Source organism: Kryptolebias marmoratus, linkage group LG2, assembly GCF_001649575.2.
Source record: "Kryptolebias marmoratus isolate JLee-2015 linkage group LG2, ASM164957v2, whole genome shotgun sequence".
Lineage (NCBI taxonomy): Eukaryota > Metazoa > Chordata > Actinopteri > Cyprinodontiformes > Rivulidae > Kryptolebias > Kryptolebias marmoratus.
The window spans coordinates 12,704,961-12,726,375 of NC_051431.1; the positions used below are offsets into that span (position 1 = coordinate 12,704,961).

The following is a 21,415-nucleotide window of genomic DNA, read 5'->3' on the forward strand; positions in this document are numbered from 1 at the left end:
TCAGATTTTTTTGACAAGTAACCAAGATCTAAATAAGTGTGTTTTCTTGACAAATAAAGTATGCTTGAATAATTTTGCTGTTGTGAGTCAGTGCTTGATTTTATTTACAGAAACCTTTTCATTTATTATTTATTTTCCTTTGAATTATGACTTTAGTTATTCATTTGTACTAGTTTTATTTATTTATTTATTTTTAATAAAATCTTAATGAGTTAAATATTTTTTTTTATTTTCATGTCGGTGGATCTGGGTGTGATTAGTGTAAGTTCTGAAAGTTGCTCAGGGCTTTTGGGGCGATTGGAGAGAAAAAACGAGCAAATTGTGTTAAGTGAAAACCTGCAGGTGGTAAGACATGGTAAGCTGATTTCACAGAGACATTTGGTTGCTCTTTAAATAACATGCATCAACAGAATACTATTACATAAGTGCAAACCTTTTGGATATTTTTACAAAGTCTTAATTTACTGGTTCGAACTTGCAGTTAGTTGTAAAGTTTGGAGACAAGATGTGAGCCAAACTCAGGTTAAATAAAACAAACAACAAAACTGTAGCAGGAACATTTGTGAAGAGTTTATAAACTTGAAAAACTGCTGGAAAATTTCCAATTCCTCAGTCATATACAAACACCTTGTGTTTGCAATGTGCAAAACATTTGTTCCTGTCCTGATTTTGGATTTCAAAACTGTAAAATCAAAGCAAAAGACAGAGCACAATAAAGATTTACTATATTACATAAAAAGAAACATTTTAGCAAAAGATTTTTCTCAGTTTGGAAACACTAATAGGCTGAATTTGTTGTTACAATACAAAATGGAGTTTCACTCTAACGTGTAAAAAATACTCATTAAATACATTACATGTACAGTATGAATAGAACAAAGCACAAAATTAAATGTTTTACACTAAAATTAGCTTAGAAATGGTCACAACCATATCCCATAAGTAAATTCTGTTATACAGATATGACTTAAGCATTGCAATAGCTCAGTTTAATTCACCGTAAATGAGGGGGGAAAAAAAAAACCCTGGCTTCTTCCATAAAGAATTGGAAACATGAGAGCAGGGACAGGAGTGTGGGATTCAGGTTTAAAACCGCCACTCGTTAGGAGCACTCACTGTCAAGAAACAGGTCCAGGTTCGCTTGGCGTTCTGACTATGCATTTCAGTCTGCATTGTTAGGAGGAACAGAGATGAATAAACAATGACGCTGCTGACGAGGTCTGAGTCAGCGGCCAGCGTGTGAAAGGTCTGTCACCTGCAGGTGTGTGCGTATCACCTTGAAGCAACAGCTCAGGTAAAGGAGAGGAGCCCGGACACCTGATCCTCTCTGCAGAGGGGCCCACATCTCATCACTGCTGACCAGGCTTAGATTGCCATGGCCACCTGAAAGCAACACCGGTAACCAGAATCTCCTGTGTTTGTGGTCAGGTGTGATGAAAATCGCTCTGCTGGTTTACTCAGTATGAGTCCAATCTAAACTGACCTAAATAAGGAGATTAGCTTGCATCGGGCCACAGAGGTCCAGTTTGTGTCTGCTCAGTGTCCCGGTGATGAGTCCAAAGTATTCGAGAGCTCTCTCAGGAGTCGGTCTCACTTATGGAAGTCAGACCGGTGATTTTCGGCTCCTCCAGGTGTTTGGTGAGAACCGGACGGTTGGTGTAAATGTCATCAACGGGCAGAAGGAAGGATACAGATTTAACCTTGGCCCTGAAAGAAAAACAATCTTTAACTTAAAGAAAAACAGATGTGGAAGTGGGGTTCTATAGAAAGATTAGAAACCAATAATATCTAACCTGTTGCAGATACCCCTTTTAAATTAGTTTAATTCTGACTGGATAGACGAGCTAACAGCTTGTCTGAGCGAGGCCAAGACCAAAGTGGATTCCTGTCGTCTTAAAAGAAATCCAAAGTTTCATATAAAACTTTTCTTTGTTGTCAGTTTTTTTCCTACATGGTTATTTACGCAGAATACTATGGATGCAAGTGCAAATAGCAGCAGCAGCAGCTAGCTGTAACACTTCCAATGCAGCCTGATTGCACTTTTAGCAGGAATATAATATTTCTCCTGGAATAATGGTTTAAGGTTGAACTTACAGTGGTGTAATGGTTTATGAAATAGTGGTTGCATAAACTGGGACAGCATTTTTGAGACTGAAGTTGTTTTAGCAATGCTGTTTGAACTTGACTGCGCTCAGACTAGCCATCAGTCCAGTCAGAATTTAACTCTCTATCACTCCAAAAGATCTGAACCATTCCATGAAACTTGTCAGGATTAAAAACTATACTTAAAGCCTCTGTTGTGTTATGCATCTTTTGAAATGAAAATTATCTATTTGCACCTGTTTTTATGAACATATTCCTGCAGAGAGTGCCGGTTGGTGACTTTCTCTGCTTCTCTCTTGTCCGAGTCATCAAACATGTCACTCTCAGGCTGGATTTCTTCCTGTAGCCTCCCCCATGCAGAGTTACTTTGCCTGGCCTTGTCAGCCCTTCCGTCTCTCGCCATCATCCCAGAGAGGTTCGAGCTCGTGGAGTACCTTCGAACAGTCATTATAGCATTTTCTGTAGTGCAAAATGAGACAAAATACACAACAGAATTTATGTGCTATTGATTTTTAAAATATGGCTATTCAAAGATGTTAAGGTATATACATTTATTTTAGTTAAACATTTAATCTAAGAAATCACAGAAATGACACTTAACCTGTATTACTTAAGGATTGAGATTTTTTTCATTTTATATTTTATTTTCATGTTTTTAAATATGAACTTTACTGCTCACGGTGATCATAAAAAGTAACACAAAGCTTGCATTGATCTGCTCTGTCACCTTTGAGCTGTCCCTCCAGGATTGGCGCAGACGCATTCCGTCTCAGGTTCCCATAAGGGTTCTCCACAGTCCCCTCCTGCTCCATTCCCGCTGAGGACCCCTCACTGGCTTCTCCTGATGTGTTTCCAGGTGGATCCTGAGCGCACTCCCCCCGCAGCTCTCTGTTCTCCGCTTCCAGCTTCTTGATTTCGTCGCGCATCTCCATGATGACCTGCGCCAGGCTGCGGGTGCTCTCCATGGTGCTGCTGCTGCGCTGCCAGTACCAGGGCTTCCCAAAAACCGGGGGCGGGTCGTGCAGGAGAAAGTCCCCGTGCTGCTGTGGGTTTAACATGCTGCCAGTTTCCCCGCACTAAGAGCTCGTCCTTCCTGCCGGGCGCCTTTCTAGGTTCTCCGTGCGTCTCAATCTCAGTCCAGATCTTGCTGCGGGGGGCAGATTATGTCGCCTTTCACCACTTATACAGCTGAAAGAGCTCCAGTGATCAGCCAGCTCCACACCGCGGATATTTTATTCATCAGCCCCGGCGTACAGTTTCATGAAAACCAAGCAGGGGAAATTAAATGCAAACTCCACAAGTGCTTAGATCTAGAAGATACTTTTTTTTTCATCCAACAATTTGGCAACTTTACCCCCCAAAATACTAAATTTTTGGCTCCCTTTTGTTACATTGATGTCTTGATTTGGAATGATAAATAGTTAGTTTTTTTTTTTTTTTAATATTCATTCGGTTTCAGAGGAAAAATCATGTATTCATCTGGCTTCATAATATTCAGTATATTGTTCCTTTATTCTCCTATACAGGCTTTAATTAACTGTTCAGAAGTTTGGGGACAGACAGTATGTACGTATAAAACTAATATTAATTCAGTTTTCATGCTTCAAAAGTGAGCCATAAAAACTGTGAACAAACCAACTTGTGGGGAGTCAGTAAATGGATGTTTTTCTAAATTCAAAACTTTAAATGTCTCAAGACTTGGCAGATTTTTAAAGCAGCTGAAGTTATGCACACAATACAAAGTCGACTATTACCTACAGATACTCGAGTATTTATGAGACCACACACACTTTGCACCTTTGCTCGAGTAACTCCAAACATCAGGGAACATTGCAAGTGTTCCGAAAAGACCAAAAACAAGATAAGTGAAAAAGAGTTGCAGGTTTTAGGCAGTAAGCACAGCATGACCAGGTCTGGTGCTGGCTCAGAGCAACCTGACCCTATTGGAGTCAAGGCCACGAGGAAGAGAGAGACAGACACAAATGAACCGGTCTGTAAAGAAGAGAAACCCAATCGGGCCTCCATACAGCTGTCAGGGGGGCAAGAGAGATGAGACACAGGAGGAGAGGAATACTGACTGACTGCAAGGACAATAGTTTGTAAAGAAGCTGTATTATAGGAGGTCGGTGCAATTCTATCTGCTGCACCTCAGGTGCAACAGAGCGAGAGTGAAGAGACAGAGATATAAATGTGTCAGCTGTCCTGTTAGGAAGAAACAGAAACAGAGGCACATGATCAAATGCTGCATTTTATTACTAGCTGTGTTCAGGGCCACTTAACCTCTCCTCATGTACAGTGTCTCAACCCTAGGCTTAACATCAATAAGTAAAGATCTTCTCTTCTTTTCTTTCTCTATGCATGGTCAGTAATTATATCCAACAATTGGGTGAAAAAAAAAAAACTGACACCAGATCCCATGGAAACTGTTGTTTGTCAGAGGACATGCTAAATGTTAATGCCATTTCACTTTCATTGAAACCCCAAACTCAAATGTTTTACTATGTTTAAGCCAGTGCAATAAACTCTTCTTCATACAGCATGTTTACCCCATTTGAGTATTTAGGAAATATTTTTACAAAAAAAAAAGAAAACAGCAGACACACAGCAGTGACAATATGACAGGTGCTTTTGTTTTTTGTTTCACTGAAATTTTTTTTATTATTATTTTATTTTTGCATCTCTAGGGTCTTAAAAACAAATATCTATTGTCCATTTTTTAAAGGACAAACCAAAGTGTGGATTTTGCGCACCAGAATACTTTTAAATGTTTCCCTTTTAACATGCCATAAAGTGATTACTGCTCAGAGTTTGACTGAAAAGACTTTTGTGCCCTGAAATTACCTAACTCAGCTGCATCTGGGTGAACCACGCTAATTAATGTACTTATTAAAAAACTGCCATTTTATATTGAGGATTCTGAAAAACAGTTTAATAAACTTTTAGCTGAGAAAAAAAGCAAACAAACGAAAAAGTATGTTAGAATTTAGAATATAAATATATAGAATAATCCTAAGGATGGCAGTTCAATCATCTGTAATCAGCCAGCAGCTAATCAGACTTTTTTTTTTACCCAGAGACATGCACCATGCTGTTTCTGTGGGGTCACTTCAGTACCTCAGCTCAGATGGAAGATCTACACTTAGGCTAGAGACTGATTGTGTTCAGACTACCAAATGTATCCAAACCTTCAGAGGTTGTCTGGACCTGGAAACGTTTTAACTCATACCATCCTGAAAGTGATTCGAGTGCAAACATTTTCAATGTGCATTGAGGTCGTGCTCGTCTGTTTTTGGCTCTGAATGGAAACCGACAGCTAACGATGTACTGAGGAGCCAGTTGTGAACCGAGTCAAAGCTCCACCCAAAGGTTCTGCTACCTCCCAACCAGGAAAAGAAGAAAAAGAAGATCCTGGTTCCTGAAAAAAAGGTTCCTGCAGTCAAAACGCCCTTTAAAAAGCAACAATTTTATCCCATTCAATGTGATTTGACTCAGTATAATTAACTAAATGACAACAGTAACATTATGATATTAGATAAAAAGGAAAAGGACTGAAGAATAACACAGATTTTTAACATTAACAAAATTTTATTTAAATGTTATACAGAAAACTTTAGTTTTTTTGTTTGTTTGGATTTTTTTTTTCAATTCAGCTAAACAAATATTTATATAATGTATGTTTTATAAAAAGAAACACTTGAAACATTTTTTAAATATTTATAATTCTTATTTACATTTTAAAACAGTAGATAATAACTGTAACAATGCAATTTCAATTATAAAAATGTTACAAAACATATTTTTTGTTCCCGTGTGAAAATTGGCAAGTTGATTTTTTTTTTTCCAGAATGTTATTAAGGGTACAAAGTAGCAAAGAGGAGCTGCTCTACATTCAAATGAGAACTGGAGGTGCATTCAGTTCATCCGATTCTTAAGACCTGCATTTAAATCCCTTTTATTTATCACATTAGTCCTCTTTAGATAGCTTGAAGTATGTTGATATTTTCAAAAACAAATGTTAAAAAAAATGTCATAAAAATGCACCAGAAAAGCTACATCTTACATGTACAGCTGAACGCACCTCCACCTCAGTAAGGTCACGGTTCTGTAAGAAGGTCGGGGTTTTGGAGAGAAGGCGCATGTTGTCGGTTCATGTGCGAGTGTGTCGGTCAGTTTCTGCACAATCAGCTGGCAGGGCGGGAGAATCTATACCCCATGGATGGAGCTTCTAAAAGCAAAGTGAACAGTCCAGGAGCCTGGCCTCTTTTCGTAGACAGTCTAAAATTCAACAACAGGACAACAGACTACCACAACCACGGTCTACAAACTTCTTCTTCTTCTTCTTTTCTCTACACACGCCAGTCACAGTTCCACTGATCTGCTGCTCCATGCAGCAGAAAGAAAAAAAAGTACAATCAGAAACAAACAAATGAGCCACCTTTAGCTCAAACTGACACAACAGGTTTCTGGCGGGTCTCTAGGCCGTTCAGTAGGTGCTGTGTCGCTCCGTTCCTGGCTGTCTTGTGTAAGGAATCTGGACAGGAGTAAAATAGAAAACTGGCGTTGGAACAAAAAAGTGAAAAATAAATAAAGAATCAAGACTGGCAAAATGGGAATAGGTGAGTAAGGAGTCTCTGCAGAACACAAAGAGATGGGTTGTCACCAAAGTAGGAGGTTGTAGGTTGGACTTACAAAATGTGATTGGGCCGATTTAGAGGCAGAAAGTAGTAAGTGCTCCAAAATAAGAAGAGGTAGCTTACATTTTTTAAGGCTTAAGCCAATATTTACTGTATTTAAAAAGGCTTTTTTAAAATTTTAATTCAGAAAACAGTCAATGTGGATGTTTTCTGGTTGCATTTTTTAATTTATTAAATGATGACAGCTGACAGCTTAGAAATGCAAAAGAGACAAAACATATCAAAAATCACCTACTGGTTCACATAGAGCCTGTAATTGATCACATTCAGCAGATTTACTGTCTTCACAAGTTGGTATCGACACAGCTGTGTTTCGTTTAGTCACTAAGTTGCCACATGTAAGCTACCTCACCCTGCTTTGGGTCGGGTCAACCATGTTTCGCACGTCCAACCCACCAATTCAGGGCAGTCTCTTCCCGCCCCTTTGTGTTCTACAGAGATCTCTGCTTGAGAAAGGCTGGATAATTAGGAAAAAAGATAAAGTGGTAAGCAAGTAGCAAGGAGGCAAAATGTCTTTTATGAAGGAACTTGGTGACACAACATACCAGTATTAGACAGAGCGGACAGAACTGTTAGACAGAGAGGGGGTACTGAAGGCATGAACACATGTTTCAAGCTGCAATGAGAGAAAAGGTTGGAAAAGCAATACAGATAACTATGCAGATTCAACCGAAATCTATGAAACGCATAAAAAATGTAGAATACTTTATAAAATGAAGCACAGGAAGAGACGATGCTTAGTAATGCCATGCAGCTAAACCAGAAAAAAACAAGCAGACAAACAAAACAAAACAAAAAAAAAAAGACAGAATGGTAATAAAGTCTGGACACTTATTGCTCATGGCTTTGAGAGACCTGTTCATTCATGATGCCAGACAGCTCGGTGAGCATGTCCCGGTAGTGAGCTCTCATCTCCTCCTGGTACTCCAGCTGGTCCTCCTTAATGAGACGCTCGTTCACATCCAAAGCCTGACCGCAAGCTTCTGCAAACTGCCTGCAGAGGATGATTCAAGTGTGACTTAAAGTCCTGAGAGTCACTTCATTAAACCGTTCAACAAGCTATCTACAACAGGTAAAATATTGATCGTCATAACCCTTCAAAAGATCTAAGTGAGAAACACTTAAATTCTACAAACAGATTTGTCTGATTTAACAAACCTCAGATAGTACGATTCAGTTGTTTCTCTTCAGTGTATTAATTTGGAACAAATACTACATATTGTGCCTTCTGTAAGAAGACTGTTGTTTAATTGTTATATCACACCATTTACCTGAAGATCTCTTTAAGAAGTTTGACCTGGTTGTCTGGGTATTTCTTGGCATTCTTCTCCTCCAAAAATGCTCTGGCATAAGCCATCGGTCCTGCATTTACCTGGATAAGAACAATTAGCTGGTATAACACCAAGCATCCGTCTCCATCTACAGAAAATGCTTTTGTGATTTGGACAAACATCCCCCACCTTGACGCTAACACTGCCCTGCAGTTTTAGCTGCAGCCGGATCATGTCCACCTCCTCCATGTTGCAGAGCTGGTTGAGCTCAGAGACTTTGCGGGACATCTCATCTATGGCTACCTCGATGGGATTCATTTCGGTGCTCTGCTGCTCCACCACCTGGATACGCTTTTTCAGATATGGGAAGCTGGAACTCGCTAAAAAAAAGAGAGAGAGAGAGAGAGAGAGAGAGGCAAAGGTCTGCTGGTCAGAGCAGTTTCTTGCATTAGGAGAAATGATCAAAACTGACTGAACTGTGAAACATCAGCAGAAACTAATTTATAAAAGCAAGTCATAATTGAAAGTAATAATGAGGACCTTAAGTAAACTGGTGTTTTTTTAAAAGGAATACAAAATTGCATCTAAATAAAACAACACCTTCATCAAAGACAATAAAAAAAGATTAAAAAAAAGACCTCAACCAAAACTCACTGGTCAGTATGGTGCGCCTTTTGCATTGTTCCTCCACATCTCCGTGTTTCTTCCCTGACAGAGTGAAGGGCGTCTCAAACACAAAGCGGTTGATGTTGTGATGCCTCTCGAAATCTGTTCTTTTGTCCTGCTGTTCTTTCTCATCAAAGTAGGGCACTACGTACGTCACCTGAATGTAGGCAAACTTGGAGTCCAGATCTTTGGGATTCACCTGCATTTAATAAAAAAAAAATAAGCACAAAAGTGATTAAAAATATATGTTCAGGATTAAGCATTGCAGCCAGGCTGGCGACTCTTTTTCTGTTTTACTGGCTGAATGAATCACCTTGTTGGAGTCCTGGATCATCTTGACATTATCAGCTCCAAACTTGTCAGAGTAAAGTTTGAGTAACCTCTGGGAGATTTCGGACAAACCCGTGAGCTTTGGCTCTTTGTAGATGAACTCTTTGCTCTCCTCCTCTTCGAAGAAGCCCTGTGAAACACACGCAGACTTATTCATCAGCAAAGCCCCTTCCAATGTGCAAGTGAGTGTTTTTATGGCTGCAATGCAAAAAATAACCAGATCATGTTGCTTTTATTGTTCTGATTTTGTGTTGCCTCGAGCACAGCACACATGTATAAAACACTTTTTTGTTAGAGTACTTCACTCAGCACTGACAGGGCGTCCGTGTTAAGTTTTGGATGAAAGAGTGTGGAGATATTTGAAAGGAACACCAGAATCAAATGTCAGAGGTAAATGAGGTTTATTAAATGGCATCCTCTTGTCTGACATCAATTTTGCTTAGGGAGACAGGAAATTACTGCATCACTGAAAATTATGGGGAGTAAAATGGACCACAGCAAGCTTCACACAACCCTTCAGAGGGTAAGAGATGTTATTATTGGTAAAAGGAGGAGAGAGGTAAAAGTGGTTAGCACTGAGGAAAATGAAAAGTCAAGTGCTTCAAAAACTTACCGCAATCTTGGTATAGAATATATATATAAAAAAGGAAGGAAAGAGCAGACAGAGAAATTAAGGATGCTGACTCATGATCAGCTGTCTAGACCCATTCTTAGCTTTTAAAATGTTTACAGATAAATGATATATTCTTATTATTTGGGCTTCTTGAGCTCAAACTGAGCAAATCAAGGCAAAAAGTTAGTTATCCAGACTAATGAGAAAATCAAACTTCCACTTTTTCTTTGCTGATTCAATTATAATGCATACATGGCCAGAACCTGCTCATAGTTTTTACTGATGTATCTCTGAAGGTGTGTGCAGCAGTTGTGGACGTTTTTTGTGCACTAATTGCTCACCTGTCCGTAGAAAGCCACACGGTAGTAGCGTCCAAAGAGCCGTTTCTCAGAGTTCACTACCTCCGTCACCTTCAGATAGGACCGATGGATGTCATAGTACAGCTCTGAAAGCCTCTGTGGGCGCAGAGAAGCACATGCTGAAGTGTAAGTTTCTGTCTTAGTGCTCACCTGATACAAAAGCTTATAAAGAAAGAGTAGATGGACAAGTTACCTTAAAATCCCTCCTCTTCTCAAAGACAGCAATCACGGGTTTGTTGATGTCTGCAATGAGCTCATACCGCTCAGATTTCCACAGATAGTCCACACACAGCTCCAGCTGCTCCACCAGGGTGTCCTGAACACAGCGCAATCCCGGTTATTTCCAAGTTCTTTTCAGACTGAAATCCTAAGAAAAGTTTGTTTTTTATGAGGAAGAGAGGCTAATACTGACCTCAGTGTATGGTGTGTCCTGTGTGCCAGTGTCTTCCTTCATGGCGCCCTCCTCCTTAACGTTGGGGCTGATGCACATAAACGCTGCCCAGCCCATGGAGAAAGAGGCTGGGATTTCAGATAAGTAGAAAATGTCATCAGGACAATACATTTTAAAACAAGCAAACTTCTCATAAACGTCTCATATCATTTCTGGTGGTAGATTTTTGTAGGTAACCTAACATGATATATTTATTTATCTATCTAAAATGGAAATTGTGCATTGTATATTTCTGGTTGATTGCGTTTGTACTGTGTAAACCTGCTTTAATAGTAAATTTCTTTATGGATCGGTTGTGAGGCAGCAATAGGGTACATTGCATTGTACACTTTTGTATCTCATTGTGTGACATTGTATCTTATTGCATATTGTATCATATCTTTTATCATATTTTATAATTTCATATTATATCACATTTCACTATTGTGTTATGATGTATAATACTGTATCATATATATTGTGTATCATATTGGATCATCCTGTATGGTATCTTACATTGTTTGATATTGTAATGTATGGAACTGTATCACATTTTATTGTATCATACATCATGTTGGAATGCATTGTTTTGTATTGCACAATATCGTATCAAATAAAAGGACACAAATAATCTTATATAAATATACAAGACAGTGAAACATTTAAATTTTTCAACCTTTGACAAAATCAAAACATCTAATGTGATTGTGTTTTTTATCATATTTTTATGACACTAAGCATCTTGTCCAGTAAAACTTGTCACTACCAGTTAGGCCGTGACAGTAAATATTAACCTCACAAAAACCTATGTGACAAAGACTAAAATGTGGATCTCTCATTTGCACAATGCAATTCAGTGCTAGTAAGGTGGTTAAAATATAAAATAGCCCTTCAAAACCTTTCAGATAAATTCTCATTCTTTCAGTATCAATGCCTACCACACAGTTACGAGACGTTTTACAGCACATAAATGCACACATTTTCTCGTCAACACTACATCATGAACCCCACCACCCAGCAGGCCCCAGGAGCACACACTCACTGTCTTGATCGCGGGAGGAAGTTAGTAAGGAGCTACAGTTAAAGACAGGGCTTTCTTCAGGGGAAACACCAGACATCCCGGCCTTGTCGGCTCTCCAGTAGCCTGTTTGGTAGGAGGGGAGGAGGAGCAGCAGGGTTACAATGTCTACTTGAGGACAAGGCTCACAAATCAGTTGAGGTATCGGCACGTTCTACAAGCTGCTGGATCACAGGCTCAGTGAGTAAAGCAAATGCAAATGAGTTTCAGGCACAAAGAGCAGATAAATGGACACATGCACACATAGGATCAAACAAATGGGCAAATACTGTAGCTGGGCAGAACAGAAAGTAAAGCATGGACATCAGGCTCTTTTTCTACTTGAAAGGAATGCTATTTAGATGGAAGGGTCTTTAATGGGCAGCATGTGAATTTATCTCATCCTTGATTAGTTCCCAATAAATCCTCACAATACAAAGACACTCCCAGGTGAATTTTGTTTTCAGTCCAGTGTGTGCACGAGGGATTGATGTCCACAACTTTATTGTGATAGAAGTGAAAGACAGCTTTATGAATGAAAAGAATGCAGCTGTAAATAAACTAACTGAGGCTGTCACATCTTCAGAGATGCACAGCAATTTCACATAACGCCAAAATTCTTGTCCACACACGAGAAAGAAGAAAACAAAAAGAAATCATGCTGCCAAAATCTTAAAGGGACAGTCTGGTCATTTTTGAAGTGACCTTCTGTCAAATAGTTATCAATAGTTAGTACATTATGAGATGTGACATCAGTCAAAGGGCACAGAGTGTGTCCAGGCTAGGCTAATAGGTAGACGAATGAGGGCACTTTCTATATTGTTTTTAAAGTGTATAGAACCACGTTTCTTAAAAAAACAACATATTGGTGTGAAGTAACACCACGTTAGCTGATGTTAAACTTCTAAACTTTTGCAATAAACACCGTTTGTTTAGTTTGTGGCTGTTTTCTCATGCAAACAACATCCGTGTTGTTATTCCACTGTGTGCAGAGAATAGACCGTTTATACCCCAAATATGCCGAGGATGCTGACTGTATCAGTCTACCAGGAATTGAATAAACGCTTGGACTGATTAGACGTGTTAATCAGGTGGAATAATACACCCGCAACCTCGGCATCACTGGCACATGCATGGTCTTAGCTCAGCACACATTCATTCGTGCAGTAACAAGGAATTTGCTTGGTTGAGAAAACAAAAAACAAATTAAACAAACGGTGTCATGAAAAAAAGGTTTATAATTAGCTAATGTAGCTTTATTTCACACTGGTATGTCATTTTTTAAAAACAGTTGTTTTATAAGCCTGAAAAACGATATATAAAATGGGTCCTCAATTGGCTAACCATTAGCCTGGACAATGACTTCTACCGTTTTGTTTGTACTCTGTACTCCGTGACTGATAAGGTACAAAGTGTTGATAACTATCTGACAGGACATCACTTCAAAAATGACCAGATCATTCCTTTAAAGTGAAACCAGCAGCAGGTGTGAGCTCACCTCTCCTCTTCAAAGATTCAGCAATCAATGCTGAGATGTGGATGTAGCACATAGCTGCCTAAAGAGACAGCAGACATGAGACTTAACTCAAAATTCTTATTTTCTTTAAAACACTTATAAGTTTTTTGAAGTGAGCTATAAGAACAACATATGTGACCTCGGACAAATCGCCGTTGCGGACGTGAACCTTGGCCATGCTCTCCAGCCAGGTGCGCCTCAGCTCAGGAGTGCTAGCGTAGGAGTTGGCCAGGCTGTACTGCAGGTCCACCAACATCTCCGGATCTTTCTCGTGCTCCTTCATCTGAGCCGTGGCCATCAGGACCGTTCTGATCCGTTTGGTCAGGTCCTTCACCTCAGCAGGGAACGGAGTGTTCTGAAGACAGCATGTTAAGGACATTCCTTATATTAGGCTGAAGCTTACTTCCAGCTTCATGAGCCTAACATACAGTAACTCCAAAACCTGCCGTACCTTGAGTGGTGCGTCTCCATTGGCAAAGTTATTGATGATGGCCAAAGACTGCTGGAACCTCGACCCTCCAATTCCAGCATCAGCAATCAGTTGGCTCACAGCTTTGATAACCTGCAGTGGAAGTAAAGGCTCAGATACTAGTTTGACGCTCACACATGAAACCAAATTGGGTATTACTGACTTGCAGATGCGAGCGGACTATTGATTTTCCCTTTGTAAACTCAAAGTTTTGCCTCATGAAGAAGTACAGTAGAGCAGATGCTTCCGTCTGGGTAGAGCTAGATCGATGGTTACAGCATTTGAGGATCTCATGGCACAGACAGCCACACAGGTCTGCCTTTCCCTGGAAGAATGCACTGGGAAACTAAAAAAAATGAGAGGAAGATGAAACAACACGTGACAAAAAACAGGCAGGGTCCTCTGTTCAATGTTTAAATGAGATCTGCTGGACCTTTTGTACAAAGAGCCTGAGTGCAGCGAAGACGTGTCGTAAAGTAGCAGTCGACTGGTTGATTTGAAAGAAGAGCAAGTAGGTGTCCAGCACCTTCTTCATCAGTGTGTTTTGGCCATCATCCTGCAGCAACTGCTTCTACACAAATGAATAGTAGAGAAAAAGAACAGAAAACAATTTTAGTATAAGTAAAATGCTGGTTTATGGCAAAACAAATGGATGAAGATTTGATTAAAAAAGCAAGCGTTCTGAAATTGTTAAACATATTTCAAAAACATGAAATACATATATACGTATTTAATGCTATTTTTTAAAATCTGGAATCACTCAGTAACAATAGGGGGAACTACATTATTGCAACTAGTCCTCTTCTGCACTTTCTAATAGTTATATAACAGCTTAAACTTTTAAAAAGCATCGGTTTCATTAATAAAAATATATTGTTTATCAACCAGATTCCACCTTTCTTTTATAGAAGGTGGTCATTTTTGATACGTCATGAATTTGCAGGACTGAACTTTTTCTTTGACAGGTTATTTTTTTTCAAATTACATTATACATTTTAAATCTTATTCAAATCCTATTAGCTGAAAATATTACTGACTTGATCTTTCTTTAAAAAAAAGCACTTTGCTTTGTGGAAAAATAAATTCACTTATTAACAAAGTCCTGAATGCTCCCATCTGGAAAGCGCATCCTTTTTGACACTCAGTGCTGAATGACTTTCCTAAAGTAGTTTATCTTTCATTTATCTTGTAGATTTGTTATTTTTCTCATTACACAAGCTTTGCACACTCATTTGGTCTTATGCAGGGACTTGTTTTAGAAATTACAAATTACATGATGATAATAAAACTTGATTAGTACAGTGTAGTAATAGTTCAGTGTCAAATGTATATTATTATTATTATTATTATTATTATTATTGGCTATTTTACAGGAATGGAGGTCCTTTGTTGTTAGTGGTTGACTGTTTATCTGGCCAGCAGGTGGCAGTAAAGCATCACTTAGCTCAGTTTTAAAACGCACATAAAATGTCACATGACTTAAACAATCTTTAATATTCAGCAAAGACGTTTCAACTGGACAAAGGATTGTTTTTTTTTTGTGTATAAGACAGAACTACTTTATTATCACACTCTTCTAATGAGAAATATATATGCCTGTTTAATAAATAAATGAAAAAAATACACTTTTAAAAAGCATCAAAGATCCCTAAAAAGATTTGCATGTATTTCATTACAGAACATGTTACATCATTGTTCACAAGATAAATTTAAAATGGTTTTCCTCTAAGTGACTAAAAAGGAAGCAATGTACATAAACTAACTGTGTGTTATATGTCAATAATTTCAGTTTTGTCTGAAAGAGGAACAGACCTTATGATGGTAAACAAAGAGTTCCAGTACATCCAGCACAGTGAGAGCCACCTCTGTGGACAAGTTGGCCTCGATATCTGTGGGACTCAGCGTGTCCCCGTCCTGAATACTCCCATCTGGAAACAAAATTAGATATGAATCATTCAAATCCACTAAAACATAGTAGCATTGCAAATATATTATGCGCTACGTTACCAGTTTCCATCATCTGCAGCAGCTTTGGGTTCATGAGGGCGTTCTTGCCCCGGATGATGGGCATGGTTTGGGAGCGAGCGTGTCGGTGGCCTTCACCTCCAGAGGCCATCCTGGAAACAACAGCAGCACAAGATTAATGTAGCGCTTATTGAAGTTTTACTGCAACAATTGTAGCATTAAATCTTGAAAATAAATAAATAAATAAAAACACTACTCTGAAATACAGAAGTAAAGCACATTAATACAAAACAAACACCAAACACTGGAGGCATGCTGGGTACACAGTTGCATTCTGTGACATGGAAACAAGGTGGTCACACAATGAATAAACATATGAAAAATGGATCCATTTGATTTTATCTAAGTGTTCACATCATTGCTGTAGGTTCGATCTGATGTTGATTGGTATTAAAGTCAATCAAAGACATCATTAGGAATAAAAGCATCCTTGGTTTAACTCTGTCATCATGGCTGAGGTGGAAGGTGGTTACCATTGTGAGAAGATGCTTGAGGGTTGAGAGGACTGGGAGGGGTTGTTAGAGGCCTTCAGGGTGCCATTGGCCTGGGTTGACTGGGCCAGCTTTACTGCCGCTGCTAGCTTCCTGTTCACAAGCCAACCACATCAAAGCTAACATTAGTTGTGTTTAGTTAAGGCAAATTATCATTTTAGCGTCCATCATCATCAGTCAGTGATCCTAACTGCCCGTGGCGTTCTAATAGATGTCAGCAAATGCCTGCCATCAATAAAAAAAACAAAACACTTCATGTAAACACTTTGCAGGGCACAACTGTTTTTGCACTTTTAATGTTGTAAATATTTATGGCAGCTATCTCACATGGTTGTCTACCAAGGCTAAATGATATGCTGAAAGCGTTCAAGATATCAAACGCGACCTTGGTGTGATGTGAGCAGCTGCGGTCAGAAAAAAGATCAGTTCGTACAGAGACGAAGGTCAGCCAGATGGAAACGCTACAGGCATAGCAGAGTCAATAGTTTTAGTTTGCCATTAGTATATTTTGTGAAAAAAAAGTTAAAGTTAAAGTAGCTCTTGGCAGAGAGCTGGTGGAGAGGAAAGGTTTTGGGTTAGCAATGATGAAATTAAAATGAAATGAAAATACACTGATGTGATGAAGCAGAATGTCAGTTCAGTTTTAACAGATACTCAACATGTCATGCTAATGTGTTACAAACAGGACAAAAGAAAAGTGGAGTTCGGACGATCACAAAGCAGGGTGGGGTTGTGTGTAAACCACAAGAACAAAGAACATATATGCAACTTCAGTGACATTTTTGTGTAAACATGGAACGAGTTACTTGATGCAACAGAACATCAATAATTGAGCAGTCATACAGAAAGTCCATCAACAGCAGCAGCATGCACAAAGAGGGTGAGAGATGGAATGTGTCACTATGGAAACAGCATCACAACAACAATGTTGCACATGGAGGAAACATCCCATACATTTTTATGCCATAGTGCGTGTCTATATGTCTCTATGGCAGTGGTTCCCAAAGTTGGGGTCAGAACCCTTCTGTGGGAAATGATGCACAAACTTTTTGAATTTGAATTTAGATTAAAAACTACTGCTAATAACATTTTTTTACCATAACTGTTTCAAGAGATAAAAAGGATAGTTATATATGACTAGAAACAGTTAATGTTATCATCATGAGCTTCTTTTAATTGGCTTATTAGCAAAGTTTGAATACTTCTACCACTGTTATTTTATGGGTCATAGAATGAAAAGTTTGGGAACCACTGCTCTAAAGCATACTGTGGTAAAGGCGCTGGATCTCTAGGATTACACTCCAACAATGTTGAATTGTTTGGCACTGTTTACAATTAATACTTTCATCAAATGTTTGAGTCAGGTTAGATTTCTTTATATTTTTTGTCTGTATGAGTTAAACTCATAGCAACAGGCTACTGTTAATGTTTGGTCAAACCTAATTCGCACATTCATGGGGTTCATTTTATTATTGCCTGCCACTGAAGATGAAGTGGCATTTCTCAGTGTCTGTCTGTTTGTGAGTGTGATTGTGTGTAGAGTTAGCAAAACATCTAATGAACCACTGGACAGATTTCAATAAAACTCCCAGAAACTAATTATTGGAAGTACATCTTTAATCACCTTTAATTGCTTCTTTAATCATATGTTTTATGCTTACAAAATGATTTATATTTGTAAGCAACTTTGCATATATTCTAACTGAGCTATCAATTGACATACTGGCTAAATGTCTTCTCAAGCTTCCCGTGTGGCTGCACACTGCTGATTCGTTTCATCACCGCTGGTCCTACAACGGGCGCCCACACCGGCTGAGACACAAACACGAGCATAAGAAGGTGAATCCACCCTTGACTTGGAATTACAGATGAATGTTAAGTAGCTGGTAGTCCCAGACAGACTCAGCTACAACCAAAAACCCTCCACAGGCTTCCAGATTTTTTTTTATTCAGCACAAAAAAAGAAGAGTGCTCATTCAGCTTTTGGTTGGCTTACAGCTCAGCATCTTTTTGCTAAAAGGAAAAAAAAAAAAGAAAAAAGAAAAGCTAATTTAATTAGCTGGGAGGAACCAGAAGATGGAAGAGTCTAGCAGCGCCAATGGCTCTGCTCCAGTAAGAGCAGACACAAGATAACAACCCCCATCTGGTCCTCGCCAACTACTACAGCACAATATCCAGCAGTGATTCCTTCATCACAGCCAGCTCCAGGAGTCCCCCCTTCTTTCCTTCCCTCCTTATATACCTCTCAAAGCTCATCCCTGAGCGTGCACACGCATCCAGAACACATATTAGTGTTTCTGCATGACTGCGTCTGATTCGTTTATTTTATGTGTCTGTATGTGGGTGCATTTGCGCTTGTGTGCAGCCATGTGTGAGCATGATTATATGAATTATGTATCAGAGTGTGGGGGTGTTCTAACTCCTGGCTGCGGTATGTATACAGAATTAATAAGCTGCTACCATATCAGCTGCATTAGAATAAAGGCATGTGAATGACACCCGGTCCACACGTTATCTGAGGAAAAAATAATAATAATAAAGGCAAACAGAGATGCAAACTCACCTTGCTATGTGGCGTTTTCCAAGGAACCTGAAGTGCTGAAGACAAAGCCTGAAGGAAAAAGACTACAATTTACAAACACGCTGAGTGGAAGTCGGCTTGTTTTTTTTGTGTTTTATAAGAAAATAACACAGGGTAAATGGATTTTATGGGATTAAACTGAGTAGCTCAAGAGCAGCCACAAACAGGAAGCAGAGAAAGTTAATTTAAAGCACTCCTCAGTGGATTGGGAGATCCGACTAGAATTACAGTCTGTTTTTCTTTTGCTCTGCCATTATTTTCATCTGTTCCCTCCTGGCCATGTTTCCTATTCTTCTCATTTGCCTGTTTTTTTTCCTTCTTCTTTTCTTTCTCTGCCTGTGAGTTATTTCTGATCAGAACAAACGGGACCTGTGGTGATACTCCTTCAACAAAAAGAAAGTAGAGCTCTTACTCCAGGATGTTAAAGAAGTCTGAGATTTCCTGGTGAATGGCTCGGTGCCAGTAGGATACCAGCACATCTGGAAACAATAAACATGATCATGTCATATAGTGTAGCAAGCCAGGTGCCAAAAAATAAAGCTTTCTTTTTATAGAACCAGTAGTTTTACACTGAGGTGTTGTAGAAGTGAATGATATGGACATTTATAGGGATGAGTAGCCTGTAAACAGTGCAGATACATCTAAAGTTTATTGTATTAAAATACCCTCTTCCTTTGGATAAATTAAAGTTAGGTCGAACTTGTTTGTGTTTCCATTTTGATAGTATTCAGGACACTCCACAGTTCAGAAAGTTTATGGAATGAGCAGTTTTTGTTTTATCTCAGCAATAGACCACTTCTTACCTTCAGAAATGGTTTTCATGATGTGTAAAAAGCACATGAGGAGACTGCGGGTCTCCGCCTGGTCCAGCTTGTCACAACGGGAGCCATAGCCAATCAGAGACTGGGGGCGGGCAAACTAAAGGCAGACATCAAGACAAAAACATTTTTAAAAAAAAGCTGTCAGCGTTGACGTTATTAGTTGTTATTCATCAGTATCTATGAACAGGACAATGCAAAATCTTTTAACCACCACTAATTTCTTCATATTTCCAAGGAGCCAAAGTTTCTATTATTTTTCAAAGTGATAATGATCAATAGTTCCACAGGCTTATGACAACAAACTGTACAATGTGTGCTTAAAAGTATTAGGAGAGTGATCAGTTGATCAAAAGAAAACACATCAGGCCTAAAAACCAGTGTCTGAAAATCATGTCTGCAAGAAAAAAAAAAAAAATCTACAGTATGTTGGGTTTTCTGCTAATAGCTCTTTGGAAATCACCTTGTTGGAACTAAAAGGCTATTTTATGTGTCAAACTGTGTTATCTTTGCTACTTTTCAAAGATTTAGATTAAGGAAAGAAAATTGTGTCTTTCTGACAGGATCTTGTCACAAAGTGCTTCAAGATCCTATTTGAATGTGTTTTTTGCTAACTTTTCTGTAATATGTCAACACAACACTGATTCAATCCTTGAGTTTGCTTCGTTGTACAGGTACAGTGATAATTAATTTATGTTATCTCTTATATCGAGTTTGGGAGCCTTTTTATATCGAAATGATTTATAGGCCCGTGGTGAGTGATTTAACAAACAAAGTAAACATTCTTTTGAAAACGGTCGGGTACTGGACTGAAAGCGAATGGGAAAAGCAGACAAAATTCATAAAACCCCTTTTTGAAAGCCCTTCGGAAAGTCTGAAAAACTACTGAGCAAGAACACTTTAGACATTTACAAAAAGGTCAGGCTTTTTGGAAGCAAAATGTGAAAAAAAAAGAGTGATTGTTATAGTGTTATAGATGTAGTGTTATAGATGTAGTGACACAAGGCTTTTTCACAGTACTGGATGTCAAAATTCAAACAAATGCAAAGGATTTTCACAGTATTTTACAGTATAGGATAATGTAGCTTTAACAGAATGAATTTTACTCATTTTAGATCAATAGATGCACCTGAATATCAAACACAAAAGCAAATATTTTAAACATTCAAGTTTCCATCTTGAGTCAGTCTAGCAGAGTGAATGGATTTAAGAGAAAAAAGGAAGAAAGATCTTTGGCAGGTCTCAGCATTAGAGAGAAAGTATTAGTGAAAACATTGGTGGTCTTGTTTTTCTACTGTTCTTTTAATTGACTGTATTATTAATGACAGGGGCATACAAATGATTTTGGCTTCATGAAAACCTCTGTTTGCTCCTTTTCTGCCAGAGCTCACAAGGAGCGTGTGATAAGTCTGAAAATGTTTGCCTTTTTTATTTTTAACTTTCCTCTCTTTCTCACCTTCTCACAACCGTCCATCTTCTCGCTGTTCCTGTCACTGTTGCTCGGGTTGGAATCCACACTGATCAGAGAACCTCGAGAGTCAGCCTGGTTACTCGTAGCAACCGCCAAGGATGAGAAGGCTTTGGTGCAGAGGGGGGAGGTGGATCAGCACGTTTCTACAGTACGGAGACTCTCAGAATAAAAATGCGCACATCGCACGGTGCTACCTGTGATAGAGTTGAGCACTTCTTTGGAAAAGGAGGCGTCCATGGAGTTTCCGTGGCGAGTGACAGCCCCTCCGCCTCCCACGCTGACATCATCCCGAGAGCCCTGTGAGGAGTGGAGGGAGGGAAACAAAGAAAAAGGAAATACTTATCATCTAGATTTTTTGATAATATTCTGTCTCATCAATAAGTTTTAAAAAGGTTTTCAGTATACTAGTATGATTTTTGTAATCTCAAAACATAATAATTTTGCCAAATTTGATGGTGTGAATAAGCAGCAAACCACACTCCCATCAAACCATAATGTAAAGTTAAGAACATATGTAATCT

General features: G+C 38.9%; 2 protein-coding genes across 8 annotated transcripts in view; both read right to left on the minus strand.

The window, feature by feature from the left end:
- Positions 1–84: 84 nt before the first annotated feature.
- Positions 85–3,336, minus strand: LOC108243509. The gene is made up of 3 exons (XM_025008781.2): positions 2,831–3,336; positions 2,340–2,562; positions 85–1,707 (listed from the first exon to the last, which is right to left on the minus strand). The coding sequence occupies exons 1-3, from the start codon at positions 3,159–3,161 to the stop codon at positions 1,578–1,580; spliced, it is 684 nt and encodes a 227-aa protein (XP_024864549.1). The 5' UTR covers positions 3,162–3,336; the 3' UTR covers positions 85–1,577.
- A 2,547-nt stretch (positions 3,337–5,883) lies between these two features.
- dock10 (dedicator of cytokinesis 10) overlaps positions 5,884–21,415 on the minus strand; it is a 65,583-nt gene continuing 50,051 nt past the window's right edge. For 4 of the 7 annotated variants that reach the window (XM_037981360.1, XM_037981359.1, XM_025008761.2 and 1 more), the window contains 24 exons: positions 21,089–21,191; positions 20,880–21,001; positions 19,409–19,523; positions 19,018–19,084; positions 18,588–18,635; positions 16,007–16,117; positions 15,516–15,625; positions 15,321–15,436; positions 13,942–14,079; positions 13,672–13,854; positions 13,491–13,601; positions 13,179–13,394; positions 13,022–13,079; positions 11,509–11,610; positions 10,449–10,555; positions 10,230–10,352; positions 10,019–10,132; positions 9,048–9,194; positions 8,723–8,933; positions 8,258–8,448; positions 8,069–8,169; positions 7,653–7,791; positions 7,343–7,413; positions 5,884–6,634 (listed from right to left, as the gene is read on the minus strand). In XM_037981360.1, the coding sequence (XP_037837288.1) occupies positions 7,348–7,413; positions 7,653–7,791; positions 8,069–8,169; positions 8,258–8,448; positions 8,723–8,933; positions 9,048–9,194; positions 10,019–10,132; positions 10,230–10,352; positions 10,449–10,555; positions 11,509–11,610; positions 13,022–13,079; positions 13,179–13,394; positions 13,491–13,601; positions 13,672–13,854; positions 13,942–14,079; positions 15,321–15,436; positions 15,516–15,625; positions 16,007–16,117; positions 18,588–18,635; positions 19,018–19,084; positions 19,409–19,523; positions 20,880–21,001; positions 21,089–21,191 (2,799 nt within the window). In that variant the 3' untranslated portion in view covers positions 5,884–6,634; positions 7,343–7,347. The remainder of the gene's footprint in view (positions 6,635–7,342; positions 7,414–7,652; positions 7,792–8,068; positions 8,170–8,257; positions 8,449–8,722; positions 8,934–9,047; positions 9,195–10,018; positions 10,133–10,229; positions 10,353–10,448; positions 10,556–11,508; positions 11,611–13,021; positions 13,080–13,178; positions 13,395–13,490; positions 13,602–13,671; positions 13,855–13,941; positions 14,080–15,320; positions 15,437–15,515; positions 15,626–16,006; positions 16,118–18,587; positions 18,636–19,017; positions 19,085–19,408; positions 19,524–20,879; positions 21,002–21,088; positions 21,192–21,415) is intronic. The other 3 variants (XM_017428997.3, XM_017429004.3, XM_037981364.1) reach the window with 2 other exon arrangements.